Source organism: Petaurus breviceps, unplaced genomic scaffold (genome assembly GCF_028583685.1).
Source record: "Petaurus breviceps papuanus isolate PSGF00001 unplaced genomic scaffold, PetGlider_PUasm1.0 126, whole genome shotgun sequence".
Classification (NCBI taxonomy): Eukaryota; Metazoa; Chordata; class Mammalia; order Diprotodontia; family Petauridae; genus Petaurus; species Petaurus breviceps.
The window spans coordinates 1,536,495-1,557,607 of NW_027185655.1; the positions used below are offsets into that span (position 1 = coordinate 1,536,495).

The 21,113-nt window shown below is 43.0% G+C and overlaps 1 protein-coding gene across 2 annotated transcripts in view; it reads left to right on the forward strand.

Annotated features, from left to right (window-relative positions):
* The window catches only part of PLK4 (polo like kinase 4), a 20,800-nt gene extending 1,075 nt beyond the window's left edge, over window positions 1-19,725 (forward strand). For both annotated transcript variants that reach the window (XM_069091152.1, XM_069091143.1), the window contains exons 3-16: window positions 37-132; window positions 226-340; window positions 1,479-2,502; window positions 4,085-4,179; window positions 6,096-6,463; window positions 8,709-8,813; window positions 10,218-10,320; window positions 12,083-12,232; window positions 14,687-14,820; window positions 14,907-14,998; window positions 15,173-15,320; window positions 16,454-16,594; window positions 17,169-17,275; window positions 18,985-19,725. In XM_069091152.1, the coding sequence (XP_068947253.1) occupies window positions 37-132; window positions 226-340; window positions 1,479-2,502; window positions 4,085-4,179; window positions 6,096-6,463; window positions 8,709-8,813; window positions 10,218-10,320; window positions 12,083-12,232; window positions 14,687-14,820; window positions 14,907-14,998; window positions 15,173-15,320; window positions 16,454-16,594; window positions 17,169-17,275; window positions 18,985-19,087 (2,781 nt within the window). In that variant the 3' untranslated portion in view covers window positions 19,088-19,725. The remainder of the gene's footprint in view (window positions 1-36; window positions 133-225; window positions 341-1,478; window positions 2,503-4,084; window positions 4,180-6,095; window positions 6,464-8,708; window positions 8,814-10,217; window positions 10,321-12,082; window positions 12,233-14,686; window positions 14,821-14,906; window positions 14,999-15,172; window positions 15,321-16,453; window positions 16,595-17,168; window positions 17,276-18,984) is intronic.
* The last annotated feature ends 1,388 nt before the right edge of the window (window positions 19,726-21,113 follow it).

Below are 21,113 nucleotides of genomic sequence, written 5' to 3' on the forward strand. Positions count from 1 at the left end.
GGGGTCCGGATAGTTGTTACTCTGACCACACTCTAGATTGACAAGAAGGCCATGCGCAAGGCGGGGATGGTGCAGAGGGTGCAGAACGAGGTGAGGATCCACTGCCAGCTGAAGCATCCTTCGGTCCTGGAGGTGAGCGCCGGGCGGGGGCGGGGGCGGGGGCGGGGGCGGGGCCAGCGGGGCCTCCGGCAGCGCCGCGGCTCACCCCTCCTGTCTGGGTCCCAGCTCTACAGCTATTTCGAAGACAGCAATTACGTGTACCTGGTGTTGGAGATGTGCCACAACGGGGAAGTGAACAGGTTCCTGAAGAACAAGAAGCAGCCCTTCTCCGAAAGCCAAGGTGTGTGCCCGATGTGCCTGGCAGACCTGGTGTTACCCTTCCGCTTCGTTCCGAGAGCGCATTCCCTGAGGAAGTCCGGTCTGTCTTAGGGAGAGGTGTTAAGGACCCTTTTCCTAAAGACCGGTGAATGTCTCAGTTGTTAAAAAAGTCCCGATGATGTTTCTAGTCTGGGGTAGGGGGCCTTAAATGCCTTGGGCTATATTCTCTCTCTTTTTTTTAATTCCAAACCACTTGGTTAAGATGGGGCAGTGTGTTTGCTGGTTTGCCAGTGAAAGCCGTGACTCTATCTGGCTTGGTACTTAAAGTGCCGCCTCACTGTGATCTGTCATCCAGGTAGGGAAATGTAGAAAATGCCCCTGGTTATCCCGTGGTAAAGGGATCCTCACCACAGCCTTTTTTTTTTTAACGTGCTGTACCTTAAAGCTAACTGAACCTCATAATGACCCACTAAAGTAGCGTAGATGTTATTTTCATTTTATACAGCGGAAAAGCCTCACACTAGGTGAGCGACTGGTTTAAGGTCACATCACTAATAAATAGAAGAAATGAGACGAAAATTCAGGTTTTATGACTCCTCCCTGTTTTGCATTTCTTATGTTTTCTGTCTCTGGTTTGGTCATAAATTCTTCCATTGTCCATAAATAAGATGGGTAAACTATTCCTTGCTGTCCCAGTTTGCTCATAGTATCCGTCTTTCTATCAAAGCTGGGTTCCTATTTTGACTTTATTTTGGTGTACGGTGTAAGATATTGATCTGTCCCTATTTTCTGCCATGCTGTTGTCCAGCTTTCCCAGCAGTTTTTGTCACATAGCAAGTTCTTATCCCAAAAGCTGGGGTCTTTGGGTTTATCAAACAGTACATTACTATAGCCATTGACTACTGTCTTATGACTCCTGTCAAGAGAAGGCATTCCTATAAGAGGGAATAACTGATTGCTTGATCTCATGACTCGAATTTCTTGTTGCCTTCTGGGACAAAGAAGTAGCATTTATGTTGTCTGTGTGTGGTGCTGTTAGCAGTGGCAAAGCTGTAAGCCGGGCTAGTAGAGTGACATAGGACTTCTTTGCCATCCTGTCGTGTGAATAGGAACGTTTCTGGCACTGATGTTTTGGAGTTTGTTTGTTTGCCTCCACATAGCTCGACAGTTCATGCACCAGATCATCACGGGCATGTTGTACCTCCATTCTCACGGCATCTTACATCGGGACCTCACGCTTTCCAACCTCTTACTCACACGTAACATGAATGTCAAGATTGCTGATTTTGGCCTAGCAACCCAGCTGAAGATGCCAAACGAAAAGCACTACACACTGTGCGGGACTCCTAACTACATCTCACCAGAAGTTGCTACTAGAAGTGCCCATGGCCTCGAATCTGACATCTGGTCCCTCGGGTGCATGTTCTATACGTTACTCATCGGCAGACCCCCGTTCGACACCGCCACGGTCAAGAGCACCTTGAATAAAGTGGTGCTGGCGGACTACGAGATGCCAGCCTTCTTGTCACAGGAGGCCAAGGACCTCATTCAGCAGCTGCTTCGTAGAAATCCTGCAGAGCGGTTAAGCCTGTCTTCGGTGCTGGATCATCCTTTTATGTGTCGGAGTTCTTCGGCGAGAATCCAAGACTCAGGAACGGTAGAAGATTCCATCGATAGCGGGCATGCTACCATTTCCACAGCACTTACCGCTTCTTCCAGTGCCAGTATCAGTGGCTGTTTACCTGACAAGAAAAGACTGTTGTTGGGTCAGCCGCTCCCAAATAAAATGACTCTATTTCCAAAGAATAAGAGTGTGAGTGATTTTTCCTCTGGTGATGGAAGCAGTTTTTGTCATCAGTGGGGAATTCAAGGACAAGAGTCCGCGCAAAGTGGCCGGGGAAGACTGCTGCAGGATGCTGAAGAAAGGCCACATTCTCGATACCTCCGCAGAGCCCACTCCTCTGACCGATCGGGTCACTCCAGTGGTCACTCTCAAGCCAAACCGCCCACTGTGGAGCGCTGTCGCTCAGCAGACATCCTCTCGCAACCCAGCAGGAGGGGGTGGCCTGAGCATGAGGAGCCCTTTTCTTCAGCTGACAGCCATGGCAATGTTTTTCACTTATTTAAAGAAAATGCTTCAAGTATTCCTGACTCTTTTGGAAGACCTGATAAAGACCAAACACAGTAAGACTGCGCTTCCAACTCTCTTATACAATAATTCCTATTCAGCAAGCATTTATTAAGCCTGTTTATGTTCCAGGCACCAAGGGTACAAAAGCCACAGCTGCCTCTTCCTTTCAGGAGCTTACATTCTGCTGGAGGGTGGGGGAGGTGCACAACATGTAGACTGATAATTAAAGACAAAATACATAAGGAGTCAATACTAAATCATTTCAGGGGAGGGTGAGCACTAAGAATTGGGCCCAAAAGGCCTTGTGTAGCAGGAGGCCCTTGAGCAGAGAGCCTTCCCTGGACCTCCTTAACGTTGATGTCTTTCCTCTGAGATTATCTCCAGTTCATTGTTTATGCATCTTGTTTGTGTGGAGTTGGTTTGCCTCTTGTCTCCTTCAATTAAAAACAAAGCCTCTTGAGGACAGGTACTGTTTTTGTAGCATGGTACCTGACACAGAGCAGTCTCTTAGTACAGTTTGTGACCTGACATGAGGCAGAAATGAGGAGAAAGAGTATTTTGGGTAGAAAGGCATGGAAGTGAACAGTGGGATGTCATGGAGGGCTCCCATTTTGGCTGGAAGGTAGAGTTCACAAGAGAGCATATTGTGTATTTGTCTTAGAGACAGAAGGGAACCACAGACACTTCAGTCACGTGTTGAGCTCTGTGCTTTAGGAAGATCATGTTGGGGGCATGAAAGGAGAACCTGGAGTTATGGAGAATGATTAGAAAGAGATGAGTGTGCTAAGGGTTTCAACAAATCTAATAGCTCTGTCATTGAAGAAGGGATGGATGCAAGAGATTTTATGGCTTAGAACCGAAAGGACGGGGCAGCTGATTAGACATGGGCGGGGGGCGGGGTTCAGAGCGAGTGAAGAATAAGATAATTGGGAAGTTGGGACCCTGAGTGACTAGCAAGATGGTGAATTTGACAGCATCAGGAAATAGTGTAGAAGGGAGGGCTTTATGGGGAGGTACGAGTGCCATTTTGGAAGTGTGGGATGCCAGGACCGGGAGCTCCTCAGCGAGAGAGGAACAGGCCTAATCCCTTCCGTTCCTTAGGGTAATGAGCGCCTTTATTCTCCATCATTCACCCTTAGTGTCTCACTGATAAACAGGAAAGACACCACAATAACCTTGGTTTTTGAGCTCAAGTGGCGCCTCCCACCCAAGGCCTTTCTGGCCCAATTCCTACTGCTTCCTTCTCCCCCTCATTACTTAGTATTTACTTCGTAGTTCGCATTCTTAATTTTGTTAGGCTTTTCTTTGACACGCAAACTACGTTTTGAGCCTTATTTTTGTGTACTGTCCTTTATTGAGAAACCAGTATAATTTCAAAAAGAGGCCTTTCCTGATTCCTTCTGTTGTTAGGGCTGTGGTTCCCCCCAGCAGACTATAAACTCCCCGAAGGTGGGTTCTGTCTCTGTGTTCTTTATTTACCTCCCCCGTGACTGGCCCTGCACATAAAATAAAGAAGAATAAATGCTTGTTGAAATGAAGAAACATTTCTTTTTGTGAAAATTTTCTTACAAATGAAAATCTCTTCATGTTGATTTTTGCTGAATTATGAAACCATTATGTTTTATTCTACTCCAGTCCTCCCCATCCAGGAAAATCTGCTTTTCCATTTTCAGACCAGACATCTCAATCGGAAACAGTTCAGCAGTGGTTTGGAAACTTGCAAGCAAATGGTGAGTATTTGGGGAATGTGTCATTGGCTGCGTGGTGCCTTGTGTCATAGACGCTGCGTTGGGAGGGAGCAGAGCGCCTCTAATCCCTCCAGAGCCCGCCAGGCAGCCTCTCGCCAGTGTCTCCGGCAGGCCGCCATCCGTGAAGCTGACTCCCTCCCTCGCCTTCCTCTTGGGAGCAGCTCTGATTAGTAGGCGAGTTGTCCTGGTGTGGAGCTGAAACAGCTTTCCACCTTGCTGCCCCTGGGTCTAGTTGTGCACCGAGGGGTTAACAAGTTTACCTGGCGTGTGCTGTCCTCCACCACCTCATAGCCCTTCACCTACTTGTTCTCCCTAAGTTTTTTTCCAGTTCCTTTTGCCCATTCGTGCAGGGCGTCGTCTCTGGCCCCGTCACCCTTCTGGTCAGCGTCCTTGCCGAGATCTGGCAGTTACGGCACATGCCGGCTCAGTGTTATCTAAGTAGGACAGATCTCAGCAGGACTCTCTTCTCCCTCTTTTGGACACTGCTTCTCTTGATGCAGCCTGAGATATTGAACTTGGAATTTATTACAGCCCCCCAAACTCTTCATGTGAAATGTTGTCTTGCTATGCTTGCCTTGCCTTGTACTTGGAGGTGAGAATGTATTAGAAAAACCCTGTATTTAGACCCTCACAAACTGTTAGCATCCCCGCTCCGCTCCTTGGCAGCTTTTCAGCCTAGGACAAGTCACTTGTCCTCCCCAGGCCTCGGCTTCTCCTTATGTAAAACGGGCTAGACTCGAGTCTAACGAACCAATGAAAGGGAATTTAAAAACAGATAACCACGTAAGTGGGAGTGACTGACAATACTACTGCTCAGAGTTGATAGCCAGGATGTTGTGTGAAAAAGGCAATTGTAGATCCCCAGTGGAGTGGATAGGCAGCAGAGAGCACAGATCCAGGAAAATCTCCATGTGTAAATGCTAAGAATGGGGACAGAGGACAGTGTTAAGAAGTGTCCCTTTTTCTGCCCTACATATGGAAGGAGATTGGGCCTACTACTTACATGGTACCCAGTGAACTTGTAGTTTACAAGTAGAAGCTGATGTGGCCATCTTAATCCCCATATGGTACAGCTACACACTAATTAGCCATGGATTCTGCTGTAACCTAAGCATATATTTAAACATCTGCCATTTAATTATTATTATTTTAATGACTGAAAGGTAGTTAGGATGCTGAGCATTTTTTTTTACTGGAAAACAGGGCAGTTACCCAGAAGGGTGGGATGGGAAGAAATCAGATGGGCCACGGTGATTAAAAAAGAGGCAGAAGGAAAGGAGGAGATCTTGCTGAGTATTAGGTTACCTACTAGGCAGAAGTGGGATGTAATGAGCATGTAATTTAAGCAGTGGTTTAAGTAACACGAATTTTGAATCCTTTCCTATTATTTAAATTTTTTTTAGTACCCCAAAAAGGGAATTAATTTGTTTATGTACAGCTGTTGGGGAAGGGAATGCAGGTTTACATAATTGTTTATGTAGCTATCATCTCTCTTGGCCTTTTAAAATACAATTTTCAGTCACCATCTTCATCTGAAATGGAAGAACGAAATAGGGACAGCTGCTGCAGTTAACAAATACATTGTGTAATGTAATCTGTCATTAAAAGGAGAGGGAACAGAAAAGCCCAATCTGTATATTTTTTAAAAAGGTTTTAAATAAACTTTGAAAGATTGACCCATATGTTCCATGAGGGCGATGGTTCTGGTCATTCATTTTAAGAAATACTCTTAAGATCTACATAATTTGAAAGTGAGTAAGTTCTTATGTAAATAATATTTGTATTCCATTGATTGCAACAACATTTTTAAGCCCCAACAATGCATATACTGTACAGCTTTTGTCCATAAACTTAAAAGTTTTGCATTAACTCTTTTTATTGTGTGTGGTTTCTTTAAGCCCAGTTAAGAGAGCCCTCTGCTCACATCAGCGCTAAGGCAAGCAGAAACGTCCAGGGTCATCCAGATTTGCAGGACACGAGGAGAAATGCATGGACTGACAAGATGGCTGGCAGGGATGCAGGAGCTTCCGACAATGCACGTTGCATCACACAGCCAAATGCCATGACATACGTGCCTGCGTATCACCGTGAACCTGAAACCATCCGGCCCGTGCCTGGGTTTGGCTCCCATCCCCTCTCCGAGCCAAGCAAGTTTAGGGGCTTGGAACCCCCAGTGGGCTACCAGAAGCCTCTATTGCGGAGCGTGACCTCTCCTTTGAATGCGCGAAGGCTGAAGCCCATCAGGCAAAAGACGAAAAAAGCCGTGGTATGTCTTCTGGGTCCTGACTGTGCGTCTGTTAGCCAGAAGAGCCCAATCAGAGAGTGACGCAATGTCTCATTGAACACGCTGCTGCTGACAGTGAAACACGTGTGGGGGATACTGTCTCATGTCTGGAAGATGTTTCTTTGTGATGGTGCTGCCTTTCTCTTACTCCAGATGAAGAGATGGTGGCGAGGAAGGAGACAGTTAATGAGACAGTGGTTCTTCTCATGGCTAGTTTAGACGGGGGTGATGGGAAGTGCCCCACAAGTGTGTATGACTCACCTGCTTTGTCCCAGTCACTGTTAGGGGTGACTGTTATTACAGTGAACAGCTTCTGAAATACCAGAGATAGTGTGCTGGCCGTTAATTTATTTTTTAAATCAAAAGACCCGTTTCATCTTATAATATCAGACTTTTGAGTTAAAATTGATGCTTTTTAATTAATTTTTAGTTTTCAGCATTCACTTCCATAAGATTTTGAGTTCTAAATTTTCTACCTCTCTCCCCCTTCCTTAAGAGGGTGTGCAGTCTGATGTAGTCTTTTAGTCAAAAAATTGATGCTTTTGTTAAACATCACTATCATTTCCCAATTAACTCCCCCATGGAATCCTCCCTTCTAACAGAAAAAGAGGTAAACGGAGCGAACCACGGCCCGTGTGCAGTGAGCATGTCTGTGGCGTCCTCCACTGCACTCCACTGGATGGTCATAATGTCATTCAGTGGGAAGGATTGGAATCAAAGGCCCTGAATTTCAGTACTAGCGCTGCCAGTTATGACTTGTGTGACCGTGAGCAAATCACTTAACTACCTTCATCTGAAAAGCTACAGAGCCTCCCCCAGGGTTGCACTAGATGAGTGACTTCTCAGGACTGTCCTGTGCTTCTGTCCACCTTCCTGGGAGCAGGATCGGTCATTAGGGTCATGCGAATGCTGCTGTCATCTCAGTGGTCGTTGTATGTTGTCGGTCCTGCTTTCTTTGTTCTGCATTAGCTTGTATATAGGCCTGTCCGAAGTGCTCCAAATTTTTCATGCTTGTCTTTTTTTTTTTTATGACAATTGAATAATATTCCATGATGTTCACGTTTCCTCTATTATAAAATGATGATCATAATAGCACCCAGCTCCCGGGGGTGCTGTGAGAATCAAATGAGATTCTCTTTGTACTTTGTGAAGCACTTAGCCCGGCGTCTGGCACATAGGAAGCTCTGTAAACGTTAGCCCTTATTTATCAACGCTGGGTGCTGTTAACGTCATTATGATATTGCATTTTGCTTAAGCCATCCCCGGCCAGTGGACATCCACTTCATTTCCTAACTCTAGAGGTGCCACTATGAATATTTTATTAGAAATGGAGACTTTTCCTCTGTCTTTAGCTTCCTTAGAGTAGATACCAAATAGCACTGTGTCTGTGCCAGAGCTTATAGACGTATTAGTCGCTTTTCTTTAGTGATTACAGATTGATTTCTGGCAGAGCCGTTTCAGCTTGTAGCTGCACCAGCAGTACGTTAATGGGCCAGTGGTTTCTTCAGTGTGGAGCATTCCAGTCTTCTGTCATTGCCAGTTGGCTTGGTGCAATGTGAAATGTCAGAGTTCTTTTATTTTAGTGATTTTGGCTCCCCTCCCCTCCTATGATTATTAATTTTCATTTCTTCTTTTGAAAACTGTTCATCTCTTTGGACCAGTTATCTCTTGGGGGACTTGCACATTATATGTTACTTGATCCCCCTCAGAAAAATAAACTAAAAAGTTAATTTTTAATGATAAACTTTCCTTTTAAAACTTATTTTTAAAAAGTATAAAGAAGTCATTTTAGATGAACTAAAACTTTATTCTGGTATTTTGGTACTAAAATTCTGAGAAGGTTTTCCTTCTCCTCATTAGTAGTATCAGTCGGGATCCATTTGCTTTCCCGGTTTCGTCCTCTCTTCTCCCTTCTTTGTTTCCTGTAGCTTTGCTGGGCTTTCTGGTCTGTTCTTTTCTCTCGCCCCACCTCTCCTTGTGCCACCTGCTTCCTCAGGGGCTGTGTCACACGTGGGGGCAGCTGCTCATTCCTGCCGCCTCTTTTAGAGGGTTGGCGCCCTAGTGCAGGGAGCGAGGAAGAAGTGGCACTAGAGAGGAGACTGGCATTAATGTCGTCAGCGCCCATGGTGCGATGAAGCCCATGCTGAATTTCTGTTGTGTGGCTTTGTGAAGTGCCTACGGCCCTCCCAGTAAGCCACAAAGACATGCTTTTGCTTCTTGTTTTTAGGTGAGTATACTTGATACAGAAGAAGTCTGTGTGGAGCTGCTGAAGGAGGTGGCCTCCCAAGAGTATGTGAAAGAAGTTCTTCAAGTTTCCAGTGATGGAAATTCGGTAATGTCGCCTTTTTTTTATTACTTAACCATTTAATCATTCTGGGGGAAAGCCCTTCAGTGGGAAGCTATGGTGGTGCCTTAAAAAACTTTTAGGTTTTGTTCCGTGGGATACCGAGGCTTCTGGAAATACATTTATTCTAGAATTTGTTTAAATCCTTGTGTGATCTAATTATCTGAGTTTTTCTTAATGTATGTTGAAGTTGAAATTAAACAGCAACTAAACTCTTTTTTTTTTTTGGAGGGTAATTGGGGTTAAGTGACTTGCCCAATGTCACACGACTAGTTTTTGTGTTATGTGTATGAGGCCAGATTTGAACTCAGGGCCTCCTGACTCCAGGGTCGGTGCTCTATTCACTGCCTCATCTAGCCACCCCACCCATATTATCTTTTAACAAATAATAAAGTACTTTGTGAGGTTGCCTACACTATCTGCTGCTGTCATTCTTAAGCTACTGTACCTATATTCAAAGATGGTTGGTTGGGGCAGCTCGGTGGTGCAGTGAGTAAAGCGCTGGCCCCGGAGTTGGAAGGACCCAAGGTTGGTTCCAGCCTCAGACACTTAACACCCACACACACAAAAAAAAAACTAGCCATGTAACCTTGGGCAAGTACTTAACCCCACTTGCCCTCCAAAAGGCCAAAAAAAGAAAAAGATGGTTGGTTTATTTTTGTATAATACCGTGTTTCCCCAATAATAAGGCCTATCCCAAAAATAAGCCCTCCCCTTACTGTGTAAGATTCCTCTAAAATAAGCCCTCCCCCGAAAATAAGCCCTATTGAGATTGCTACTGTAGTGAAGGTGATCCCCTGCGCTACATGCTACATTACAGTACCCTCTGTATGCACCGTCCCACCCCTCCCCGTGAAACGCACGCCGCGCTCCAAGCTGCATCCAATCAGAGCTGCAGCAGTGAGCGCGTCATCCTGTTCTTCCCCAGTGATTTGCTTATTGAATAAAGGTACATTTTTTTGTTCACATGTACCTGTTTATTAAAATTGCTGTCAATGTTCATTAAAATAAGCCCTCCCCTGAAAATAAGCCCTCTGGTGTTTTTCTGTCCAAAAAAACTAATAAGACAGTGTCTTGTTATCAAGGAAACACAGTATATTGTATCAGTTTATCAATAAAAACACTTAAACACTTGGAGCAATGTTAAACGTCAGAGCTCTTTTATTTTAGTGATTTTGGCTTCCCCCCTCTCCCCCACCATGGTTAATAATTTTCATTTCTTCTTTTGAAAATTGTTCATCTCTTTGGACCACTTATCTCTTGGGGGACTTGCACATTATGTGTTACTTGAAGCTGCAAAAAGAATACCTGTCAAGTCCATGTAATATGCCTTTAGTTGGAGCGTAAATGGTCTCTTGATTAACAGTGAAATTCTGATTTTTATTTTCACAGATCACAATTTATTATCCAAATGATGGGAAAGGTTTCCCTCTTGATAGCAGACCAGTCCCTCCTCCCAAAGACGTTACTAGGTATAGCTTTGATTCTTTACCAGGTACGTCATTTTCTTTCTGAAGTACCCTTGCTGGATAGATACAGCAAGTGATAAAGTTTAATCAAAGAAACATTAACAATTCCAATAGTTGTGCATGCTTCTATAGCTGTTTAAGATTTGTAAAGTACTTTTTACTTAAATTATCCATTAGGTCCTCAGAGTAGTTCTGTCAGATAGATGTGAGTGGTATCATGCCCATTTCACAGATGAGAAAGCAGGCTGAGAGAGGTTCAGTGAGTGGCCCTCAGGGTCTCACTGTTGTGCCCAGTGGGATTTGAATTCAGGTTTCTCACAATTGACTGGTTCAGGAATCTTTCTGCTGCATAATGTTGTGGGGCTGTGTGTGCACACGTGTGCATGGATAAGTAGAATTTTACTGTAGACATGACTGGGTCATACCTAAGGATACATAAACTCACTTCTATTGGTGGTGGTCTTTGTAATAGGGTTTTATTGTTTTTTCACTAATTAAAAACTGATTCTACAGGGAATCCCATAGCATTCCATGAAAAGAATTTAACTTGTCCAAATTCTTAGTCGTTGTCATGATTGGCCTTGGTTCTGGACAACAGATAATGAAACTTGCTTCCCTTCTCTTGGTAGAGGGAGAGTATTGCATACACTATCAACCAGGATCATGGTATTGGTCAATTAGGCTTAACTTTTTCTTTGTTATAAAGTTGGGTTCCTTACTGGAGAACAGAATATCTGAAAATGACCCCATTAAGAAAAAGTTATCAGAAAAACTTATTTTTAAAATAGGTGTGTGCATATGCATTACGTATATTTGAAAAATAAGTGCTTATGTCTGGGGTCATAGTCATGGTCTTAGTCTGGGGTCAACCAGGTCAAGTCAAGGGATTTGAAGAAATTTGCTTCATACCATGTTTCTGATATTCAGTACTTTTCTCTTACACGAAGATCACTTAACTATTGACTAATAGACTCCCAGTTTCAGTATCTGAGTAATGTTCCTTTTCAGTGCTCGAGTCAGATTTTATCAGAAAAGGTTAACTTCTCAAAAGTGAGGGGTAGATTTATTGAAAAGACTGGACATTGCCACATGAAGATCTGTTGGAGGAACTAGGAAATGTTTAGCCTAAAAAAAGAAAAGACTTTGGAGCGTGAGTTTGCTATCTTTTGGTGAGGACGTAGGTCTATTTTCCTTGGCCTCAGAGAGCAGAACTGAGATTAACGGGGGAGGAAGTTATAGGGAGATGTGTGAACCCAGAACAGGAATTTCCTAATAATTAGCACTGTTCCAGATTTTGGGAGGGAGGATGCGGGGGGGGTGCTGCCTTGATTTTGATAGTAAGGTGTGCTGGTCGTTGGAGGCTTCAAGGAGACACATGTGCTGGGGATCATGTACAGGGCATTGTTAAAATGATCCTCAACTCATCTTTAAGGTAAAGATTGACTTAAGGATACTTTCTTTGAAAATAGTAGAATGTTATAATACAGATTCCACATTACCTTTGACACCTAAAGACTGCCAGTTCATTAGCTGCTTTGGGATTTTATTGTGCTATGCAGTGTTTTACCTTGTTTCCTGTTAGTGGACTTAGGAATGTTTTGTTTAACAGAAAATCTCTGTTTGTGTGAAATATCTCCTGACCTCTGAACTTGGATGTTTGAAGAATAGCAGGAATGGTCATGAAATTGCAAGACCTTTTGTAGATGCTATTTTTATTCCATTGATAATTGCTCCCAATAATCAGTGCACCCTCTTGGTATTTCTTTCTTCTCCCTTTTGTTCCTGCAGAAAAATACTGGAGAAAGTATCAGTATGCTTCCAGATTTGTACAGCTCGTAAGATCTAAAACACCCAAAATCACTTTGTTTTCAAAATATGCTAAATGCATTTTGATGGAGAATTCCCCTCATGCTGATTTTGAAGTTTGGTTTTATGATGGTAAGCGCTCACTTAAAAGGAATGATACTGTTTCCTTCTGGGAATATTCCTGTTTGCTTTGTTACGAAATATAGCAGAACCCTGTTATAATACAGCCTGTTATTGGACGTACAGCTTGTCAGACGTGCGCCAAGCCGCGTGTACGCCAGTATTCATTAACACTTGAAATGAAGGAGGCAGATGAAGGCCCATGTTTTGCTTTTGATTTAAAAATACAATTATCCTTCCCACATCGTGATTGTCCCCATCATGGTTTCGGTAGGGTCAGCATAAGAAATTAAATAGGGACTTGGGGGAGTTTTGCAGAAGCTGCAGACAACACAGAAAAATCTTGGAAACTCAGAAATGCATAAAATATAGGTATAGTATTATATAATATCCACCCAGATTTTACATAAAGTACTGTAAACACTCCATAAAAGAAAAAGGTGAAATTCTGACTTCTCTGGTACAAAGGAAAGTACAGAAATGTCATGGGGATCTTCTAGGTCATGAGGATGCTGCCCCCTGATCTTGGTGTGGAAAGGAAAACTAGGAGCAGAAATATGTCAGATTCTGAAAAAGTCTTAAGTGTGGGCAGAGTAAAGCGGTTTAAAAGACATTTTAAAATTTTCCTTAATTTTTTTCTGTGCATTTCCTTCAGTTTAAGTCTCCTTGTGGTCTTTTCTCTCAGAAACATTCAGGGATTAACAGGTAGCTTTCGCAGACCAAGTCCATCATTTGAGGTTACCTGTCTTATACAGAGTAGGAACCGGTTGCTATATGAACACAGCAGTGCTTAGAAAAGAAACAGTTCTGTGGGCGGTGGACACCATTCCAGATGCAGGAAGCAGCCCCTCTAATCAGCAGCCTGGGAGGTACCGGGCCTGAAGAGTCCATCTCCCTGCATCTGTTCTGGCTGTGACAGCCTCTGTGCTTCATGGCCACTCGGCCCTGCCTCTGTGTGTTCTTTAGATGGAGGTGGCCAAGCTCCTGCTAAACTGAGCCTGGCAGGAGCCAGAGAAAATGTGATGGAGAAATGTTTGACAAGGGGCAGCTAAGGGGCACAGTGATAGAGCACCCACCGCCTTGGAGTCAGGAGGACCTGGGTTTAGATTTGGCCTCGGACACTTAACGCTAGCTGTGTGACCTTGGGCTCGTCACTTAACCCCAACTCCCCTGCCTTCCCCTTCCAAAAAAGAAAGAAAGAAGAAATGTTTGACAAAATAAATGGAAACACAGCACAGGATGTCTGTGTGAATTCTTGGTTTTCAGACTCGGCGTGTTGCTGTGGGAATCCATTTCTCTCTGAGTTTGATGCCATGGCTCTAGACTCCTCTTCCTTTTTTTTTTAAATTAAATTTTATGTTTAATTTTAGTTTACATCATTCATTTCCACAAGATTTTGAGGTACAAATTTTCTCCCCGTCTTTCCCCTACCCACCACCCCAAAACAGCGATCCCACTGAAGACCCCTCCCCCAGTCTGCGCTCTCCTCCATCCTCCCCCATCCCCACTCCGACTTTCCAGTAGGCCAAGATGGATCTCTATGCCCCAGTGCCGGTATATCTTATTTCCCAGTTGCATGTAAAAAAAATAATATGTATTTTTTTTAAACATTTGATTTTAAAGCTTTGAATTCCAGATTCTTTCCCTTCCTCTGTCATCACCCACCCTTACTGGGAAGATAAGCAGTTCAATAGGTTGTACATGTGTGGCTAATGCAAAACATTTCCATAGTGGATATATTGTAAAAGACTGACTGTATTTCCCTCCTTCCTATCCCACCTCCCACTTGTTTTATTCTCTACTTTGATCCCATTCCTTTTCAAAAGTGGGAGCTTCCAACTTCTCTCCCCCCCAGCCTGCCCTCCTTTCCATCATCCCCCCTCTCATCCCCTTCCCCCCTTACTCTCCTGGAGGGTGAGATACCCTATTTAGTGTGTATGTCATTCCCTCTCTAAGTCAAATTCAATGAGAGTAAGGTTGACCCATTCCCTTTTCCCTTCCCGTTCTTCCCCTCCATTGTAACAGTGTTCCCTTGCCTCTTCTATATTCTAGACTACTCTTTAAAATGAAGTTGCTAGCCTGCATCGGTAGAGGGAGTTTCCTCACCTGGGAGTTCCCTATAACAGTGAAATTACAGGTTCAGTCCCCGTCTCTTGTCTCCAGACTTCCTTAGGATAATGTTTGTTTGGATGACATACATACGGTACCTCAGTGGACCTGTTTGGTAAGACTCTGCTGGCATGGTTTTTGCTGCTTGGCAGGTTTGCCCACATACCACCATGGGCATCCAAATATGCCTGGAGGTATCTGTGGGGGAAAAATGGATAGTAAGATACAGTGGCCTTAACCATCTGACCAGCAGGAAATAAACGATGTCTGTTCCTGGGGGCAAAACTGTATTCAGTATTTCAATGAAAACAATCTTGTAATTCTTTGAAAGTGACTCTTAAAAGCTTATCCTTTTAGGAGCAAAAATACACAAAACAGAAGACTTGATTAATGTGATTGAAAGATCTGGGAAATCCTACACTTTGAAAAGAGACACTGACGTTGATAGCTTGAAAGAAGAAATAAAAGCATATGTAGACCATGCTGATGAGGTACAGATCTCCTTGTCTGTTCACACTTTTATACCCCGTTCTCAGCATTGGTGAAGCAGAGACAAAAGTGCTTTGTTTTTAAACAGGGCCATCGTGTCTGCCTTGGGCTGGAGTCTGTGATTTCAGGAGAAGAAACACAACATGGGAGCTTCCCCTTCTTTCCTATCATCATTGGAAGGTATGTACAGTCTCACAAAATGACAAGCCCTCGTTTGCCAGAGACGTTCTTCTAAGTTAAGTGAACAGCATTATCCATTTCTCAGAAAAGTAGTTGACAGTTTAATTTTTCAGGTGAGCAAAAGGCTTTTTTGGGGGAAATGTTTACTTGAAAAACTTTTTTTTTTCTCCACAGAAAGCCAAGTAACCCAAGTTCTCTCCAGGCTTTGGCTCCTCCAGCTTGTGCGGACCCAAATGCTTTAGTGAAGGACATGTCGTCGTTAAGTAGGGGGAGGGGGAGCACCTCGGCCTCTTCAAACCGGGCACCTGCCACCAGCCCTTCTGTGAGTGATATTCTGATCGTACAGTGTGAGCACAATGGGCGCAACACACTGAGCGATGGGGCCTGTGGTCAGCTCTTAAAACATCAGTGCTTGTGCCCCCCGGCTGTGTCCCCCGGCTGTACTGGGCTCGGCTCCTGCTGCCTCACAAAAACTTGGTGGGGAAATCAGGCAGCACAATCTGGGCTTAATTTCTTGTGCTGCTGATTGTTTACACTTAAGAAAGTGACAGAAAGGGGTGCTAGGTGGTGCAGTAAGTAAAGTGCCGGCCCTGGAGTCGGGAGGACCCGGAGTCGGGAAGACCGGAGTTAGGTTCTGGCCTCAGACATTACCACCCACACATACAAAAACCAAAACTAGCCGTGTAACCTTGGGCAAGTTATTTAACCCCAACTGCCCTCCAAAAGGCAAAAAAAAAAGTGACAGAAAATGCAAAAATTTAAATTTGAAAGTGTTATGTGCACATTTTTTTTTTCCCGGAAAGCTAAGCGTTTACCAGCACACCACATGAAAATGTAATGACAGATCTTTTACAAAAGACTTCTGTTTTATACCAGGAGATGAGTATTTAACTTTTATACTATTTTGTTTATAAATTTTTATTGAATAACTAGGTATAAAATGAAAGAAAAATATTAATATTTAAGCTACCAGCTTCCCAATCATTAGGTTTCCAGTTAATTAGAGGCTTTATATACACAAATAATTATACTTTTAAAAGTCAGGTACATTTCTGTTCTGTAAATGTAGATCTTCTGATTGATTCATTGAACATTGAAAATATTCGGATACTTGCCCTGATACCAAACACTTAAATCTTCTGGAACAAAATAATGTACCTGACATGTCAAAATATACCACCAGTTTGAAGAACTTATCCTGGAGTAAAAATGTGGCCACTGCGTGACTTGTTCCTTGGTTGGCCGTGCTTATTAACGCCATGCTGGCTGCAACGTTGTCAGATGAAAGCTTGGGATTTCTAGTGGCCTTAGAAGATTGGGCTGAAGTGACTTTGGGTTAATAAAGACCCACCAATTCTACATGGTGGCTAGAGATCGTATATTTTTGTATTATATTGTTATAAAAATATGATTATATTATAAAAATAGTAATAGCAGTCCTTTACCTATTTCTAGATTGTTCCATATGAAGGCTGTGGCTTAACAGCAGCTGTGCCTGAAACAGAAGGGTCTTCTGTGAGCCCAAAGGATTACCTTCCAAAATCAGCCCAGCTTCTGAAGTCTGTTTTTGTGAAAAATGTTGGTTGGGCTACCCAGGTGAGCAGTTAGCCAATAAGAAAATGATTTTTAAAATATTTCTTTCTCAGTATTATAAATTTCCTTTTGGCTTCACATTATATTTACATGCTTTACTGAAAAATACCCTTTTCCCCTAAGATGAAGTCCTTCTGACATTTTCTTTGTGGAAAATGGTACTTAAAAAAAAAAAGTTAGAAATAGTATTAAGAAGTTCAGTGTGTTTTTGGTTCACACATCTACTAAATCCCCACTACAACAGTACTGAAATCCTTTCTGTGTCACTCAGCATGTTGAATATTGTAAATGTAAGAGGAGAGGGTGAAAAAGGGGTCTTTTTCCTACCCTTTTTCAGCCTTCTAGAATTCTTAGGATCCTAGATATAGATTAGTCTTTGGTCTTGACTTTTTAAAATTTAAAGCCTCCTAATCTTGAGGTTCTAAAGGAGCCAAGAACACTCAGACAAATAGCTTTGTGGGTTTTCTCTTTTTTGTCACCCGGGCACTGGCTTTTTCTGCTAAGCACCATTATCAGAGATGTAAACACAATCCTAAAGGTCTTATTGTTCCGAATGATGTTCCCTTGTTGTCCCCAGTTAACCAGTGGAGCTGTTTGCGTTCAGTTCAATGACGGATCCCAGCTGGTGGTTCAGGCCGGCGTGCCCTCCATCAGCTACACGTCACCAGATGGCCAGACCGCCAGGTGAGTCACCGAGGCTCTGGAGTCTTCTCGATAATCCTGTTTTCCGGAATTGACAGACCAGGTTTAAAACTCTATACTCAAGAGGTTGAACATAGTGACTGATTCAGGAGTTGACCTGATTGCTTTGTAATATTGTAGTTCTCTAGTCAGACATGAAAATAGTGAAAAGGACTTTGTGAATTAAAGTACTGCCTGCAAGTTTCCGCCTTCATGTTGGGGTTCTCCCCAGTGTGTTTGAGAAGAATATAGAAATGGCAGAAAACAAGCCGTTCCTTTTTCAAGTTTTGAACTGTGTGTTTACTAGAAGAAAATTGCATTTTGCTGGTAAGCAAAACTTGAAGCAAATTTCTGCTTGCTAAGTCACCATTACTAGAAAATATTTAGGAGACTTTGTACTGAATGAGGAGTACATAGTAATACCTCCTTAGCTAATTGTCCATTACGTGGATATCAGGGACATTGGTGTCCCCAGAGAGAGGTGATCTCATAAGCCTGTGAAATTGAGAGCAGATGTGTGGCACCTTGCGTTTACCTGGCACCGTAATGACATTCTTGGCCCAAAACCTGTGGGGGTTTTAAGAAATTGTTTGATCAGCTAAGATCCACGTTCTTACTCTCCTCCCCTACTCTGCAGCCCCTACACCCAACCCTCATCCCAATTGAGAACATCAGAAAAACAGACCCCATCACAGATGTGTATAGTCAATGAACACACATTGGCTGTGCCCCGTGAGCCTTTTACAGAACCCTTGGTGGGGGTAGTGCCCTGTTTCCCCTGGAATCCTGGTGGGTCGTGACTCAGGCCGGGGGGGGAGGGGGGAAGGTCAGCACAATCCTATTCCATCACCACCCTCATGTGGACTCATACTTGTAAAAGAGCTATGGCTCAGGGAGGGGAGGGTGCATTTCCAGAACGGATTGGTCAGGTGTGGAGTTTACACAGTGTGCACATGCTGCATGATTAGCTTCTCTGAGAAACTTTTTTTTAAATTTTGAGCGGATTTTAGTGAAATACTTAAATCCTGCTACTATACAAAAGTTAGATTTAGTGTAAAAACATTTTAATAGAACACATGACGAGTTTTTTTTTCTTTCCAAGAAGAGCCTCTGACTTAATTATTTGAATTACAGAATTTTGTAGAGGAAACCAGATGTTTGGTCTGTTTCAGAAACAGTAAAAATTCTTTTAGATTTTTTTCTCCTTTTTCTTAGTAAACAGCACTAAAATCCTACTGCAGTGCCTCCTCAGGATTTGGAGGTGATCTCGGGTTCTCAAAGGAGGTTTCCATAGTCCTTTTAAGCTGGAAAGACTTTGAACAGGGCAGGCCTCAGTGATAAGAGAGTGTCTTCTGAGGACCAGCCTTGCTACATTTAGAGGGCCTCACCGCCAGGCTGGTCACACTGATTCCCAGACTGTGTTTGAGGAAGGGTTGTGGTCCGTGTTGGTGAAAGACAGACCCACACTGAGAAAAGAACGGACCCCTGAGCTATCATTTAGATGTATCAGATCTGTAGAAAAAGGAAACCGAACAGAAACGTGGCTGATTTGTGCTGCGCTCGGTAGGTTCACTGTGTGCTTGTTTTGCACTCATTCATGTTTCCCAGAGTGGCTTTCTCTGATAGCTTTCAGTATACGATGTGATTCTGATAATCAAACTGAGATAGTAATACTAATACCATCCATTCTTCACCTTTCTTGCCTTGCCAAGGTATGGGGAAAATGAAAGATTACCAGACTACATCAAGGAGAAATTACAGTGCGTGTCTTCCATCCTGTTGATGTTTGCTAATCCAACTCCTGGTCCCCACTGATTAAGAGTTCTTCTGGATGATTTATGTTGAATAAGTGACTTTTTGTTGGCTTGAGAGGAAGGATTTTATTCATCTCGGTACAACCACTCCAGACGGCCTTTCCAGAAGAGGATTTTAATGAGACTGCAATGCTTGTATTTTAGTCAGGTTGCAAAGTCAGAAGGAAACGGACCCATTTCTTAGGCAATTCCCTGATGCCCCCACTATTCTGTCTGTATTTATGTCTGTGTTGTGGTGTGGAAGTGTGCATAGCCTCTATGTAGGGGGTGGGGGTGAGGGGAACTTCTTTGTTTTTACTGTTTTCTCAGGCAGGTTGGGAATCATGGAAAATGTGGTGTTAAGATTTTTAAACATGTACATGATTTGTATATATGTTACAACAATGTAAAATTGTATACTTGTTTATAGCTTTATTTTTGTAGCACCAAGATTCTAATGAAACATTCCTACAAAAGCGTTTTGTTTAAAAAAAAAAAGAAGCAAATAAATGCAGCGTTAAGAGCTAGTTCTGGTTCATTTAATTTGGCATGTCAGAAAAAATCCGTAACTCGGTTATTATCATTTTATTGTAGGCATTTAAAATGAAGCAATTTGTACATAATATTTTTAACCCATGTCTATAAACCAGTGTGTTTTAATGATGGTTTTATATGTGTGTGTTTTCTTTTTTAAACTAGAGGATTTTATGGACTGCAACTAACATGAAAATAGAAAAACAAGATATTTAGGCTGCTGTTCTTTGGACTTTTTCTCTTGGTGTAACAATTTCCACTCGTTAACATCTCAGTCAGGAAGAGTAGAGATTTAAGAATTTGGAAAGTCCTGAATTGTGAATGTTTAATAGGACCAGTTCTGTTAACTCCTGGTGGCCCGACAGTCACCTCCCTTTCCTGAAACCACCTGTCCCTTTCCCGAGGTGCCCTCAGGACCTGCCTCTTGTCCCGTCCAAGCCCCACTTTCTCTGTGAAGTTTTCTGCAGCTGCTAGACCCCAGAGAGGACTCTTCTCATCAGGCTTCTCTCTTAGCTTAGTTTAACTCACCAACTAGAGGGTAAATTCCTTGAGTTTATTCCTTTGAGTCTCCTCATGGTCCTTGCATCCCTGGGCACACACAGCGCTCTCCAGGGCAAGGATGGGGCCCTGAGACTTAGATTACCGTATCTTGGATGAGGCCTTTTCCAATTGTAGAACTTCATTTATATTTCAAAAACTAGAGAATTGCATGTGAATGAAAAGCAGACTCGGGGGGAAAGATGCTCAGACCATCACAAGAATTCCAATAATGGTTCTCTAAAAAGGCATAGCATTTAATCTTGGTAGGGCTACTGGGAAACCAGGCACTTCTGGCCCGTTTTTGATAGGACAATAAACTGGTAATCGTCTCAGAGATAAATCTGAGAATACACAATGAATCCTACCCAGAGTTAATAGTAATTTTTTTTACTAATTCCACTTTGCTATTTGGTCATTTTTCAGTCATGTCTAACTCTTTGGGATCCCATTTGGGATTTTCTTGGGAAAGATACTGGAGTGGTTTTCCATTTCCTTCAGCTTATTTTACAAATAAGGAAACTGAGGCAAACTGTTAAGTGACTTGCCCAGGGTCACACAGCTAAGCTAGAAAGTGTCTAAAGTCAGGGTGGCCAGGTGGCGCGTTGAGTAAGAGCGCAGGCCCCAGAGTCGGGAGACCTGGGATCGGTTCCGGCCTCAGATACTTAACACCCACACAAAAAAACTGGCCGTGTAACCTTGGGCAAGTTACTTAACCCCAATTGCTTTAAAAGAAAGTGTCAAAAGTCACATTTGAACTCGGAAAGAGGGGTCTTCCTCGCTTCAGGCCATAAGAAGATGCTACCCTAAAATATTTTTAAAAGCCTCAAGGACAAAAATACTCGTTTAGGAGAGGTTTGTTTTACATTTTTTTCTAGTGCCTTTTCTATAATAGTACCTGCCTTTTTCTAATATACCTCCCTTAGAACCTTCTCTCACCACAAAAGAAAAATAAGCTTTTAAGTCCCACCCAGACA